This window comes from Acanthochromis polyacanthus, chromosome 22 (assembly GCF_021347895.1).
Source record: "Acanthochromis polyacanthus isolate Apoly-LR-REF ecotype Palm Island chromosome 22, KAUST_Apoly_ChrSc, whole genome shotgun sequence".
Lineage (NCBI taxonomy): Eukaryota > Metazoa > Chordata > Actinopteri > Pomacentridae > Acanthochromis > Acanthochromis polyacanthus.
The window spans coordinates 21,767,735-21,784,278 of record NC_067134.1 but is presented as its reverse complement, the minus strand read 5'-3'; the positions used below and the strand labels follow the sequence as shown (position 1 = coordinate 21,784,278).

The following is a 16,544-nucleotide window of genomic DNA, read 5'->3' as shown; positions in this document are numbered from 1 at the left end:
TTTTCAATTCATGTTTGCCCTAAGAGTAGGCCATTATTAAATTTCCTGTTACGAACAAGTTTGTCAATTGGGAGAAATGGATGTGTCCATGTTTATTGCTGTATCTCTGTGTATTGACACGTTTCACTTCACATTCACAGACAGACCTGTCAACCAATCACTGTAAACATGACAAACTTCATTCATGAAAGATGAAATCAACCACACAAGGTCACCTGAATGAACACTACTCCTGCCTCTGCCACTACATTTAATACCCCATTAATACTAACACTATTAACAGGCCAAACACAAGTAAATCATTAGTCTCAGACAAAGAAACACAGGTGTTGATTGGACCTGAGGCGAGATGTTCAGCGAAGCACAGCTGACAGTCTGCATCATTTTTCATTTCGCCTCCTACAGCCTTCCAGTAAACAGCCAGGTATGCAAATGACTTTCTTTTGTTTCTTTCAAAGGTCTTTCTATTTGATTCTTAGGAGTGAGCAAGACAAAAGCATGCTTATGAAATTAGCTCGACACACACTCGCACACACACACAAACAATCTTCAAAATGCCACTCATATCCGCAGGTACACCGCAGTTTTGTTTATTACACATGTGACAGAAGTTCACCGTCACCCCTAAGCGGTGGTTGAATGGTCGTGTTTACCGTTATTTTCTGCCCGTCACACACAAGGAGCATCACTGGGAGGCTGCCTCCGGGACAAAGCGACAGTGAGGCATTCTGGGTGTATATTTGGGGAGAAGGGGAGTGGTGGTGGTGTGGGTGAAGAGAATCAGAGAATAAAACAGAATATTTAAAGATGATGAAGTACCATCAGAACCAGCAGAGAAAAGGACACATGACTTGGAGAAATTGAAAGCTCCTCCATGTTTATCTTTTTTTCTTCTTCTTCTTCTTGAGGGACTGGAAATGTAGTCCAGCGACCAATTTCCCAAGGTCTGGGAGATATAAATATTTCACTTATAAATATTTATACCAACTATGCAGCATTAGTTTTGCCTGTGGAAATACATTACCCAGTGATCTGTGCTTAAGTTTAAGATTCCTTCTCTGTAAAGTATAAGATAATAAAGTGCAAGAGGTTGTTTTAGAACCCACTAGAATCTACTTGATCAGCAATAAAGCAGAGTCCATTACGAGTGAGCTGTAACGGTGAAATATTTATGGCAAGCTGAACTCACTTTTTTGGGAGGTTCACTTAGAAAACCCGTAAAAGAGAAGCAGGCAGATCGCTGGAGGTGGAAGACTTAAGAAAAAGTAGACACTGAAAAAATAGTCCATTATAAACAAAACACCTTCATTCAATAATCTAAAAAAAAAAAATCTGCTACATTTATTTGAAAACTCAAAAAAGCAAGAGTTGTATAACATCTAACAGCAGATGGCCATGTCATAGCTACAATGTATACAAATATTGTAGAAAGTGAGAAAAAAACTAACCTGAATCATCTAATATAAATGATTTTATTGGTGACACAGATGCCACTGAACAACTGGCTGTTTATTTGGACTAACTATTCCATATAAGAAGTGTTGTGTTTCACCGATGTTAGCTTAAAGCAGGGGAAAGTCAATCTACTACAGCCTGTCAATAATAATATTAATGCTCATCAAACTCTCTTGGAGGCTCGGAATTGTATCAAAAGTAGAAACGGGACACCATCCCTTGACAATTCTGTTTTCTTGAAAGCAGCATATCAGCAATTGATTTCATTTGCAGTCTGATCAGCTGCTTAGTAATGCCCATCCAACCTACCAACATAGACTGTGCAGCTCTTCCTGTCAGCCTGACAATAAGTTTCTTTCAAAATGTAACTGAGAGGGCAGTTTAGGGGTGTAATATTAGTTTTAAATATTTAATTCTACAATAAGTTTGGTACAGCGATCACAAATGGTAAAACAGAAGTGACTGGAGACAATGTCTGAATGAAAATATCATCTCCTTTATTCTGGTGGTAGTAGTAGTGGAATGAAGTAAGCATCGCGTCAAATTCTACGTACACAAGTAAAAATTAACAAAAGGGAATTATTTGTCATTTAAATTTTATGTCCTTTCTTACTGTTTATTTTGTTTCTAATTTTTACTCTCACCACAACCTCACATCAGGTAATGACTGAAGGAGCAAGTGGCAAACAATAGATGACTCACTCTAACCGTTGATTTGAGAAATGTTAATCTGGGAACCCTGTCACTGCCAATCTAGACACTTTTTTATTGACAGTTTGCAGTCACAAACTTTCAGGCCAAAATATTTCTGGCTCAGGGAGCTTTCAATCAAGCTCTGACTGAACACACAGTCATAAAGTTAGTATATCTGCCCTCTCGGGAGGCATATTTGGGTAAATAAATGTGGAAACTGTGGCTGAAAGACATCTGTAATTGGTGAAGAGCGAGCTGCCTCTCTGCAAAGAGGAGGAAGTTATTTGTTTTGACGCCGTTAAAGTCAAGCTAATTAATTTCAGTAAGACGTGCTTTGCTGTCAACATCCTTTGGCTTTAATAATGGATTTCATATTATCCAATTCCGACTGCTATTTGCATTCCTGAAGCCAGATTTTAAGTTTTTCTCTCAAGTTTATCTGCTGATATCCTTTGTGTGCAAAGTAAACAACATATTTTAGGGGGTGTTGCTTCTATTTGATGTGCCAAGTGCATTCTGAGTGGTATCATAAATAGAAAGGAATTTTATGTGGAGAAGTTTTGCAAGGAGTATTGTCATCTTTCTCAATGATTGTTAATTCAACTCACAGATCACACGAGAAACAATACATTTTTAATTATATGAATGCTTTTTAGCAGTTCCTGTATCTGTTGCCTGCTGTGCAAAACTTGGTCAGGGGCAGGAGGGAAATCGTTTATCACATTTTGAATATTTTACAACCTAAAATAAAATATTTACACCCTAAATAATGAACTTCTAGTCTCTGACTTTACACCGGCTTCTTCCAGCAGACAATATACAATACAAGTCACCTTTGATTAGCTCACCTACAGGTCTCTGCTTCATTCATTTGTTTTTTGTCAATGGCCATAAATAATAGACTCCCGTGACAGCTTTGTTTTCTGTCTCTGAAATGGATCCCCAGGGGAATAATGCAAGCCTTCGTAGTTAATTTCAGTCAGATATCTCCCCACACTCAGCTTCATTGTTTTGCATAATGTCTATGAATAATGCACCTGCTTCAGTGCCTTGTCTTGTAGATATAGTCCCCTAAAGGGCCAAAGTCAGAGCAGAAAAATCCCATTTGGGGATTGCCTGAAGAGTTCATCTGCACCAGTCATAACATGTAACACTTGGAGGTTTGCTGTAGCCGTCTGAATTATGAGTGCGGTGTTTCCCTGTCGTTACCCACCAAAGGTCACGCATGGCGACAGGAACAAAAGGGATTCTGGCAACAGATGTAGTCAGAAGGTCAGGTCTCATTTGCCTGTTTTTGGAAAAGGTCGGAAAAGTTCCAAAAAGAGTGACACTGCATGAAGTTTGGGGAGCGATTCAAACACCACAAGATATCAAAGTCTGTGCATCTTTCTGTGGGTCACCTTACAAATTTTTGGATGACAAATATGACTAAAATGTAAAAATAAAACCGTCCTGTATAGAAAATCCTCCTGTAATTGCACAACATCACCGTAAACCCGGATCAGCTCTTCGCCACACACATCCCAAGGACACAGCCTCAAAACAGGGAGTATATAGTAGTAATACTGTATTTTTCTCGTACATTTCATATCAGCCAAAGATTGTGAATGAGTTCCCACTGTCTGACCTTATCACTGAGGTGTCCGCCTTGTTTACATTCTATAGCGGACTTCCAGCTGATGTACTGACCTTCTGCTGGCCATGCTGGTGGTCCTCAGCCCCTATGAGATAGGAAGCTGTGAATAGCTGCTACCGTTTCTCCACTGTCTGACTCCAGGGTGTTAAAATGTGTTAAATCCTCGACTGCTCCTGCTCGATCCTGCAGTATTTTTTCAATTATGTCCTATTTTAGATGAATGAGATTTTAATTGCGGAGGAACTTACTTGATTAAATAAATGTTATATAGTCTCAGCAATTAAAATGTAACTTTACCCCAAGTTCTGAGCCCACCTCCACCCACTGCATCGTTTTGGAAAATGTTAAAATGTAGGAAAGAGGCTGAGATGGGGGAAAGGGAGGGTATGTGTGAGGCGGTAGTTGCAGCACAGAATCTAATGCATCTATGCCTCAGAGGGTTCTTTTGAGATGTAGAACTTTTCCTTCAGGATCCCTTGAAGCAAACATTAGTGGTCCTGAGCAGCCAGTGGCTCCTGCTGGAGCCACTGGCTGCTGCTGGAGCCGAGGAGCTCTTGGAGCTCTTTGAGCCGAGGCTGATAGACCAAATTCAAAGTGACATGTTTTTGTCAGTCGGGGTATCATTTACTGCATTTACTAAAATCCACTATAATTTGTTTTTCCTGTCGATGCAAGCAAAGATTATTTAAAACATAACAGCATATTTGCCATTCATTCTGTGTATTGTAAAGCAACAATAAATAGCCTGACTGAACCTGGTCATGAGAATATATTGTTATTTCACTTCACAGCCACAGAATGCCTTTTATAGCGCATCTCTAATTGGATCTGGGCTGCTCTCTCCTTTTTATCCTGTCTCTGTCTTGTTCACAGCTGTGTTCACCTGTTTATTTAGACTGTACAGTATTGAACAAATCATTCTGACTGCTGGGCTGCAGCAAATTTAGTCTGACAGTTAAACCTTGGAAATTGTCTCATTTGTGGTGGGACTGGTGCATTGAAAAAAAATGAGCACCAAGTTCTTGTTTTTTGTTTATTTGTTTCTTTTTTTGCCACAGCGTCTCTGCCCTGACAGCCACGTTTTTCTCTTACATTCATGTTTCAGCAATGAGTGCTGGATACATGCACTGTAGTGTTAAATACTTTCAGCTGTGATGGCAACTTGTACCCGTTATGACAGATTTCATCAGCCATGTTGCTACAGCTAAGGCAACCTGTTGTAATCTGTGTATGGGGTATTAACACTGAGGATGGGACAAAAAGACCGGCCCTCACAGGACCAGTCCGTCGACAGAAGTCACACCTGCTCTAGCTAGAAAGATGGTAGAAAAGAAGGGAAGTATCTTAATGTAGAATATGTGCAGTGTTGATATTTTGTATTTACGTTATGATATTGTCGCTCCCCACTCATTTTTCCCACTTTCGTGTTGGGTGGGACATGTTTAAAGCCCACACTCACTCCCCCAGTCTGTCACCCTCCTAAAAGGACATGAGGACAATGAGTGGGAAGTGATAGCGTGACAGCCTACAGGCAGATGATGGGGTGGAGGAGGGACTTATGAAATGATACATAACAGCAGCAGGTGACAGCATGTCAGTGTGTAGTGAGGATGCAGGAAAGGGTGTGCTGGATGCATTTTTCAGATACAAAAGTATGAGGAATCTTTCCACTTCTTGTATAAAAAGTCTCATAATTAGATGTATAAGCATAAGACTTGAATGCTAAGTGCAAAATTTCATTGTGGCAACGTGACAACAACAGCAGCCATTAAACTGTTTGGAGCCGACTGCCAGCAGAAGCCACATGTATCCAAATGCTATAATTTGCAGCTTCAAAGACAGAGAGGATCAATGAATGACAGAGTTTGTCAGCTATTTTTGTTTGGTTATATTTAGCCATTATTTACAAGTTGTGCAGGCGCCATGGTAGAGTTAAAGTGTTTGCTGAAATCATTGAGATGGGTGGATATTTTAATAACTATCTGGTTCCTGCTTGTTGGATTTTTGCTGTTTTATACGTTTTTAGTGCAACACTTCTGTCTGACAAAAGCAGCAGCTGCAATATCACCAGAAAACCCACCAAGGAAAAAAGCTTTTCAGAAAACTTGAAATCGATGTTTTGAGGCGCCTGGACTATGAAAATAAATTCACCTTTAACACTTTGGGGAAATAAAAGCACATTCATACTCACTTTTTCAAGGATTTAAGTTACTGTGTGCTGCAAAAAAAAGGCATAAACAGGGACTGTTCAGCACTAGACATACAGAGGAGTTCTAACAATGAAAGCAGGGCAAATTCTTTGACTTATTTTACCTGCTAAGTAACTCTGAGTCGATGTTCTCACGCTACATCTCACAATTAGAAGACGGGTCAATACTGAGGTGAAGCAAATATGCTGAAGTAAACAGTTTGGGAGATGGTGTGCTTTAATTTCCATATCAAAAGCATAAAATGTAATTGAATGTTTCCAGTGAGCGCCGTGCTGCTTTAGTATTTTCTTTGATGTGGACACGTTTGTGCTCAAACAAACAGCGGCTCCTCCAGAAGGACTCGACCGAGGCTGCTTAGTGCTCAGACTTCACTGTGCACATCTTTCTATGTCTCTACGCTTCTCTGAAAAGGATGGTCAGATCAGTATATTGACTCTACTCTTCTTTCACCAGGAGTACCAGATCGATATTATCTTCGCCCAGACCTGGGTGGACACCCGTCTGCGGTACAACAGCAGCAGCATGCGGCTTCTCACCCTCAACAGGTAGACTGGATTTACTGAGAACACTCTGCACATACACAGGCAGCTATATAAACTCCTAAATATGTCACCTATGTGGCTGTATTGATACATATCTTCTAGCATTTGCAGCATTTACTTTGTTTTTTAAACTCTCTGCATCTCCAAGATGCTGCTGAGAGTCTTTCTTTCCACTGTAGCAACTATTGTCTTTGAACATTTTCATACTGTGAATATCTCATTTGAGAACAATATTCTCCTCTCTCTCGGGAAGAGGCCTGTAATTAATGGAACACATTGATTGATGTGCTTTGTTTTCCCCGAGTCACCCGAGTATTTTATTATCCTCTTATTGGGAAGGAGAGCTGCGTCATGCATTTCAGGGAAATCTGAAGGAATTCGGCAGCAGTCATTTCTTACCTTCTGTTCTCCCTTTTTTGTCTGCCTCTTTATTCCACCAGCAATATGGTCGGCCTGATCTGGCTGCCCGACACCATCTTTAGGAATTCCAAGAATGCTGATTCTCACTGGATAACGACGCCCAATCAGCTGCTCCGGATCTGGAACAATGGAAAAATACTTTACACACTGAGGTAAAGGCCTTCCAAATGCATGAAAATGCACAGTACAGCCACATGAAGAATATAAATCCCTGAATAGAGCAACCACGGGGAATAAATGACAGGTGGCTCTCCTTTTAAATGTAAATAACTTCCTCTTTGGTGACCCTCAATGTCAACTGCTGACAGTGTATAAACCCACATTCGCTGAAATCAAAATGAAATTGTAAGTGACTTAATACAGACACCCAAGACTTTTGAGGACATTGTTACATCACCCATAATTTTTCAAGAGTTAGCAGTGAGCATGGATTTCCCTTTATAGCTTGTTTTTGTGCAGAGCCAGGCAGCAATGTATCACCGTACTGGATGTGCTTTTAGATGTATGGCTTCAAAACTGCAGTGAGTAGAGGTCAGTGGATTTCAATGAACGTCACAGCGGTATAAAAGAGTTACAAATACAGTCAATTTATTAGGTATACCTAGCTAAAACAATGCAACTTAACAGTCTTGTGAGCATTCCCCACTTAATAAGGGTTATATTTTCAACTTCTGCTATGACCTTTTAGGAATTGTGGATCAAGGCATGCCATATATAGACTTCCAAAGATACACCAGGAAGAAGCCCCAGCCAGACCTACCATCAGCAGCAGTAACATCCAAAACTCCACAGATTTTGCCAACAAACGGTCCCAAATGTAACCACGGTTTCATCTGATGTCACCATTATAATTGTGTACCTAGATCTGAGGCAGTGGGGGCCATCAGAAAATGACTTCAGCAGTCCTTTAAACACCAGAACCGACTTCTCCCCCACTCAGATATATGTGCCCTGCTGGTCCTCTGTCTAACCACCACTTATTTCAAGTACAATGACAGTTTCTACAGACAAAAGCACAGCTGTGCCATTGGCGGTTCAGTGCCACCCATTGTGGTCAGTCTATACAGGGAGGAAGTGGGAAAATAAGAGCACTGAGCCCTTTCTACAGAACAGCTCCCAGCCACTGATTCAGACATGTGGACGAATCAAATTCAAACCCCAAGAAGTAGAAGCCTTCACAGAATGTACAGTATCAACTGGAGGTGATGTGTGAGTTCACAAGGGAGGGTGTCAGGAAAAAAAAAAAACTGTCCAGGGCAATACAGAGTGTTTGACCCAGAGAAACATATGTCTGGGTTATTGGAACCGTTCAGTACTGGGTTACGCAAAATAAAATTAGTACTCACATTTTAAGAAATCATTTACAAAGCTATTCCAACTGGGCTCTCGTGAAGATAGCAACAAGATCTGGAAAAAAAATGTGACAAAATGAAACAGAGAAGACGAGAATAGTAGGCAGGCCGACAACATTCAGGTTCACTTTAGACCCAGCAAAACTCTGAGACACTAACCGGTTCACTTTAAAGACAAAACAACTACACACAAGCTGAGCAATGAGCACTGAAGCTGTACTCCTCAAGCATATTTCATGACAGAAAGCTGATCAGGACAACAGCCAGGAGTCTAACTGATATAAACAGTCTTTTAAAGACAGCAATGGTAACAATCTGGACAGAGATAACGTATGCCATCTGTTTTTGTAAATAGACTGCAACAGAACTATGACTTGACTTAGTTTAGATTGTAAGTATCATCATTGTTTTTGCTTTTTTTCATTGGAATTTGCTAATCAGCTTTGCTACAAAGCCTTGATATACCTTTGAGACAATCAGATAAAAAGCCTTCTTCCAACATGTCATGCGGTTCTGTTCATCTTGTTCTTTTCTTTCTGACAGCTACTCAGTGGTAAAAACAACACACAGCGGAGGGTTGTGTGTTTGCGTGTGCGCTTGCTCGTGGCCTTATGGCAAAATAACTCTCTCTGTGTCTCAGCCTACAGAAAAAAAACACTCAGGATTTGAGTGGACCAATTCTTTTTAAATTTGAGTGGCATCTAGGCGTATGAACCCTCAAGCTCCAACATGAGCTTTTTCTGTCTTGAGGATCCAATTTCACCTGTGTATGAAGGATTTCAAGCTAGACCTCGGTCAAATATCAAAAAACCACCATGAGTGCTTGTTTTCAGGCCCCTTGGAGGACCACATGCACAGATCCAGCTGCGTCCCAACAGTTCAGATGCTGTCATGAAGAAGCAAATAAAACAAACAAAAACGTACTGAATGACTCTAAGGTTCTTCTGTAGGACTCTAGCATTTCAACGTATTTGTCTTGACTGGTAAGGTGAAGTTAGCTTTCAGTATATTGTGATGCCGGCCTGTACAAATACTCAGAAGGGCGAAATGTGGCTTTTTAGGCAGCCATCTATAAACGGACTGGAGAAAGCTTACTTCTAGCTGTCGTAATTATTAGCTAAAATCTAACCCATAATTGTAGGGGGATGATTTGGGGTGCTGTAGAGGTTAATAACACTGCGACCATGAGCTTCCAAACTGAGCCATAAATACGCAAATTATCAGGAGGAGTCCACTGGTTCAAGACTAAAATGCTCTGCTATAAAACAGCCCCAAGTGTAATGCTGTAGTAATCAATATTTTTACATTAGCAAAGGACCTAATGATTATGTGTAAAATGAAAAGGGTCACTCATAATGACAAAACCACAGAATTATCCACCAGTGCAGCTGTTCCCTCTCAGTTCTATGGAGTGTTTCAGTGTCTGTTCGGCTGAGTGTTTTGGTTTTCCTTCCACAAACTCGTATCAACGTCGCTTTCTGCAGCTATTTTGGGTGAAATCTGATCAACCAGCTGCACAATACCTGCCAAGGACCAAACAGCAGACAGACAAATGGAGCTAGCTTGTAAACATAGGATAGCAATTAGCAAGCCAAAGACCTGGAAGGAATATAATTACTTAAATTATGGTTGGGGTGAGGTTAATTATTTGTTGTTTTCCTTAATTAATAAGAGGGAACAAAGAAAACTAAGATGAAAGATGACATTAATGTTTCATTCGATTGTGAGAAGCGTAACTCCAGATGTTTGCTAATTTTGCTCAGTGTGCAAAAGCAAACATTATTACAAGAGTGGTAACATTCTTAGTTTTCTGCAGATAACATACAAATATGTTCAGCTTTTAAAAAGGCAGTTAAGAAGATGTTTTCTTTTTTTTTTCTTGCTTAGTGAGTTTGGCTCTTTCATGCACGCACATTGGTTTAGATAGAAATTCTAGTTTAATTTTGTATTACAAGCCTATATTTTTTATCAATAGCTTTATAAGCAAAGCATCTGTGCATAACAGGTGTTGACTTGTGTCTGCCAAAACAGGCATTTTTAATGATGACAAAGAATAATTTACCTGCATCTGCACCCCACACAGCTGTGTGTAGACACTAACAGGGAAGTGACTTCTAAAGACCGCTGCATGTTGGCTCCCAGGAAGACTGATTCTACTCACAAATGTGAAAAAAGAAATTTGAGAAATTCCTCTTCGCAATCACTAACTTGCCCCAAAATGTTTGGGTTTTAATAGCTAATTTCACTTCTGCTAATGCGTGTCTCTGTGATGAATTTGAAAATTATTGTTTCATTAAAAGGATATTAAGTCTTAAAGAGGCGTATGTTTGGGGGCATATTTGCCTCGACTGACACATCTCTCACACTCAAGCCTCCGCTGTGTTCGCTGCTGCTTGTTCTTTTCACCTCAGCTCCGCTCTCTTGCCCAAATTGGGCTTTCTTTGGCTCCTGACAGGCTGGGAAGCGAGGAAGTATGCAAATTAGAATTGTACATCATCTGCACTTTGTTCACCTACAAACAAGAGAGCGAGGCAGCCCTCTTCCTGTTTTGACTGAGGCTCCTCTTTTGTGCTCTCAGTCAGTCAATTAATGAGAAATTTTTACCAGGGACAAAAACACAACAACACATAACCAGCTGAAGAAAAATCTCCTGTTAGTCCCATTTTTACAGCCCATACTTCATCTCCTAAAAATGTAATTTTGGATGATATATTAAAGTAACACACAGTGGAAATAAACTGAGTTGGATTTAGGTTAATATTTGGCATGTTAAACTAATCCCCTGTGTCTTTGTGATCACTGTTGCTTCCCCAAAACAGCTGGTGTACTGACTTGTCCAGCGATCATTGCTAAGTATTCCTGATACTCGAAAGCTCACAAATCTTTGGGCCCTGACCTGACTGAGAAAACATGTCGGTGCTGATGATGAAACACTTCTGTCATTTTGAGGGATTTCATACATCGACAAAGCAACCGAGTGTGAACCTGCACCATCCGGTTTGAAGCCAGCACTTCATATGTGATATAAGCAGTGATGAATACTGTGCATTAACACTATGTGCTTCATGGCCCGAGAAATGAAGGATCTGAAGTACTTTTAGTGCCTCGACTGTCTTTGTCTAAGTGTGTCTGTCTCTCTGTGTCTCTCTCCCGCTACAGGATGACCATCAACGCAGAATGCCAGCTGCAACTCCACAATTTCCCAATGGACGAACACTCCTGTCCTCTCGTCTTCTCCAGCTGTGAATATTGGCAATAGCACACACACACGCATACATGAAAAACACACATAAATATGCAGATATTCATGCATGGTTATGTTTATATACGTGCTAAAGTAAACCAGTAGAAGCAGATGGGGAACTTCATGAACACAAATGGAGGGAAAAGATTGTATTGACAGATTTAACAGCAGGGAAGTGTTATGCTGCAGATAAAAAGACAAAAACAATCTTTAAGTTGGTATGAGCAGGTGGGAATAAAAGCATGATTTTAATGCCAAAATGGGGAACAAAACTGCACCTAATTAGCATAAACTCAACCTCAGCTACTGAGCCACCTCAGCAAAAGGAGGGCCCTAAACTGCTTTTAATATGCTGGGAGATGCAGACTTTTAGAGTCTGTTGGGAATACCCTAAGTAGGGGTGTTCCAGTTTCAGAGGGAATCACTGATCAGGGGATTGGGGATCCACTGCGTATACTATATAGAGGGATATTTAATAAGCCTGGCTCATATTACTGTCAGCGGTGCAACATTTTTAGTCGGGTATTTACTCAGACTACATTTAGAGGTCTCAGCTGAAGTTCAAGTGATTGTTGCTGGAGCTTTAAATATCAGCCAAAGAGAAGACATTGTATGAAGAGGGGAATAGAAATTACATTAGTTAAATCAACCAAGATCGTCAGTTCAACAAAAAGATGAGTGATTAAATCAATTCTGGAAAATGAATGGGCATTTGGGTGAACGTTTAAAACTAATGTAAACAGAATATATAACAGCCTGCCTAATAATTACTGCTGGCAGCTTCAGTGACATGACACTGAACTGGAGCTGCTGCAGAACTGAAAAGCTAAAGTTTTGTGAAAACACTGTGTTCCTCTATAATTTCTCTCCGATAAAACAGACTTTAATTTTCACATGGAATGGAGTCTACTGCAGTGGTCAGTCTGCGGTGATAAAACAGCGATCAAATTTTACTCCTCTAAACAGGAACACATTAAAGTACAATTGCATCTGCAGTGCAGGTTTTCTTTCATTTCACAGCCACAAAATCTCCATGCAGTTCCTTATAAAATAAGCACAAATGCAATTTGATTGTTTGGCGCCTGTAAAGAGGAGCTGAGGATCCTTCACAAATGCTGCAGTGAAAACAGCTCAAGTCCTGAAGTTAGTCACTACTGAGCTATCTCTCAAAGACATCTTATGTCAAAAATATTGCTGTTCTATAATATGAATGTCGGTTTTTACTAATTTTTAATCACATTTTACACTATAATATACTATTTTACTGATGGTTTCGCTTCTAAAATTAATTAAATTCAAAGTTTAATTGTAAGTCAGTTACAAATAATAGATGTAGAGCTGTGCAGACAGTAGTTCTGTCTCCCAGTGGGTCATTAGATTCAGAAAAATTACCAAATGAAAAAGATGGCAAGGACCTCAGTGGAGCTGCTGCTGAGTCTGAGGGTAAATCAGAACATGGAGCACCCAAAAGCAGGACATGGGGTACAGGTGTACCAGCAGGAAGGACAGAAACAAAAATGCTAATTTGTAATCCACATTGAGGCTTAGTACAGTCACTAAACACAACTGCCTTTCAAACCTGGCTTAGCAGAGAAGTTCCCATTATTTATAGTATATCCATAGAAACAATCAAGATATAGTAATCTTTAGGAGCAGTATGTGTTAGATCAGTGTTTCCATGGATGTTAGAGACCAATGTTATGTTTCAGTGATGTTGTTCTTAACCCTAAACTGGCAACATATTCCAGAAAATACAGACTGGAAAGGGAAAAATAACAGTCGTGCTGTAAGGAAACTCGTGATATCAGGTTATTTAAGCCCGAATCAGTTAAAAAATATATATCTTCTAACTGTCTGTGTAGATTCTAGGTCTTGGTAAACCTGAGTGATTCAATAAAAAACAACTGGACTTTTCTTTTTGATAACTGAAAACATTTCACCTCTCATCCAAATGGTTACCTCAGTTCAGACTGAGTCAGTCAGAAGCACTCAGGGGTTCTAATGACTTTTTTTTTTCTCTCTTTATGCTTAAACTAAGCTAGCTGACTGCTGATTGCAGTCTTAGGCTAGGGTGATACTTTCATCACTTGTGAGTCCACAGGAGCCCACACGTACATCTCCACAAACATCCATGTGGAGCCCAAAATTTGTGTCCGCATGGGCAGGCTACATTGTGACTTTGCTACAAGGGCAACAATGCACATGCTCAGCAGTAGTGCGCGTGTGTAAAAATATATGGAAGCGACCTATAGCACATGTATGGAATACAGTCCTCCAAGTGGACTCATGCGGATTAGATGAGTCGTATAATAACAATAACCTCATGTCTGTGGTGCCACCACTGTCTGTCTGCAAGAGACTATATGAAGACTTTTAGGGCCAATTCAGCCCAATTTCATCTTCTGTCCAAGTCTGCATTGTAAGTTCCATGAATGCAAACAGTGCTAAAAGCAAATAGTTGTTTTGAGGAGAGACTGTACAGAGATTGTCAGTCACCCACAACATTAGAACTCATTATTTCAAGTGTTGCAGGTGAAGTAGTCACTGCTGGACTTGGAAGGTGCACTGATTTGTACATGCATTCATCAAACACAGTTAAGGTTCCAAATTTTGAAAAAATCCTGTAGCGACATGGCACTGCAGCCTGATCTGTAACCTAGCCAGCTCCTATATCGTATAAAACTACACACTTCCTGTCAACCACTGAGAAAAATCCACGGAAACCCTGTGTGTTCTACTGCGTTAGAAATGATCTGACACATACTTGCTGTAGTAGTAATAAAACTGCACATGTACTTTTTACTGCTATATTCTTAGCCATCTGTTTACAAGAAAGCAAAAAACAAAACATTTTGCGATATATGAATATATATATAAACATATATAAAGTGGATGGAAATGGCAGTATGGCTGTTATATTACAAATGTCTTATTGCTGGCAAGAAATTAGTCTCCTTTGCACCTTATTAACCCACCTGTCACATAAAAAGCATCAAAATCACATTTGATTTTGTATGGCAGGCCATTCTGTTGGCTAAGACATTTTCCTCTGTGAGATATGATTCAATTTCGGCAATAATCATTACCTGATGCGACTACAGATGGCAGTATTCATCAGAGGCCTTTACTGAACCTCCGCTCAGCATTGAGCTCGGATAATCTATTGACTATTTTCAAACATATATACGATTTGTTCACAGTGTGATGAGAGTGGATGTTACAGCGCTGTAGTTAGTAAAAGAGCAATTGACCACAAATAGACTTCCATTGTGCCTCTTGCCTTGGTGAAAGGATTTGCAGCAGCCCATGTGGGTGCATTTTTCCTGTCTGCATCTGGAATGGATGAGCAGTTAGTGTGTTCAATAACAATGAATTAGAGCCTTACAGTCCTGTATTTGCTGAAGCAGAATGCTGCCAGCGCACCAACATGGTGATAGCTAATCATAATTGCTCAAACATATTTTGATTTAAAAAAAACAACACTGCATAATTTCATGGTGTATTTTTAGATTTGGCCTCTCAGCAAAATGATTACAAATGCAAGCTCGGATTCTTGTTTGTGAGGCTGTCTTTGGAATACATTTTAAAGTGCGATCACAACATTTCTCCCCATTAAAAATAAATGTAGCAGTGACTCAGGTTTTTTCGATCTGTGTGAGATCCTAACACTTAAGGAACAAGGGCAACTATACTACAAAGTCAAAACGGCCAGTGAGCTGGAGATTTCTAACCACACCTAATAATGAAACAGTTCCTGTGTATTATGTCTTATTTCAAGACAGCAGCATAGATGTCTATATCTGTACATGTGGGTCAACTGATTTCTAGGTATTCAAACATCTCTGATAAGCCATTCATCCATTCAGAGGCTCCGTAACCGTACAACACGATATAAACTAACTGAGCAGCAAGTGTTTCTCTCAGGTCGCTGCCGTCTGTTTTGCTTGAACGTGCTGCCAGCCTGCGAATGGCATATTCGGCAGCAGATGGTTTGCGAGATGAGGATCTGCTGTAGACGCTGTAGAGAGCGAGGCAGAGAGGACCAGTCGTTGTACCCGAGGGACATCTGACAATGAAGTCACAGTTGGTCCTCACTTTTCTCTACAGTCCAAATATGTAAGGCACTGTAACATCCACCTCTTCTTAGTCTCTCTTACCACTCCAGGCATGTGGCTGTTAATGTATTATGATATCGAAGGAGCTTAATGCACAAGGCTTTTAAAAGGTTCTGCCTCTTTGTAATGAAGCAAATTAGAAGTCTCCCCATTATGGCTGCAATCAATTACATTTATTGAGGAAGAACATTATAAACTTGATGGATGCGTTCATGGCCTCGCTAATCTTTTTTATTAATTCAGAATGTTTGTTTTTGACAGCAGATGTATTCCTGACAGACATTATGCTGGCAGTCTGACACCTTGCAAACATGCTTAGAATTAGTGGTTTGAGTCTTGTGACAAAGAAGCTTTTAAGCTACTGTATTTTTATCGGGACTGTGGCCATAAAAAGCCACAACTATGATTACAAGCACTTTGCCCTCATACAGTTATTAGCGTCGGAAGCAGGCTGCAATCATTTCCTAAAGACCACCATTTGTGAGGCTGCATTGGGAGGATATAACTGCACATACCCATTAAATATTTATATATATCTGCATTACAGAATGCCAGCTGTGATTGAGGGTCATTTGGTAACTGGATGTGTGCAAGAAAGTCTTTAAGTAGTTGTAGTTCTCTCCTGTCAATCACCTGACAGCTACAGAACAAAATGGAAGCTTCCGCCATTAAATTGTTCCCCAGGCACTGAAAATTCATGAAAATAATATTAGTCTAATCTGATGCCACAATATACTGTATACTGTAAACTAAAACACGAGCTTAGTGTATTACTATTCTAACATGAGCACTAAACAAAAAGTACAGCTGAGGCTGATGGTGAAGTGTCTAATATGTAGGTGTTTAGTCATGAACATCACCAGTTGATAGGGAAACC

At 40.1% G+C, this 16,544-nt stretch overlaps 1 protein-coding gene across 1 annotated transcript in view; it reads left to right on the top strand.

The window, feature by feature from the left end:
- Positions 1-16,544, top strand: part of LOC110950029 (gamma-aminobutyric acid receptor subunit gamma-3-like) — a 113,649-nt gene that overhangs the window by 58,673 nt on the left and 38,432 nt on the right. Inside the window, exons 4-6 of the mRNA XM_051943561.1 lie at positions 6,448-6,539; positions 6,977-7,108; positions 11,468-11,550. Of these exons, the coding sequence (XP_051799521.1) occupies positions 6,448-6,539; positions 6,977-7,108; positions 11,468-11,550 (307 nt within the window). The remainder of the gene's footprint in view (positions 1-6,447; positions 6,540-6,976; positions 7,109-11,467; positions 11,551-16,544) is intronic.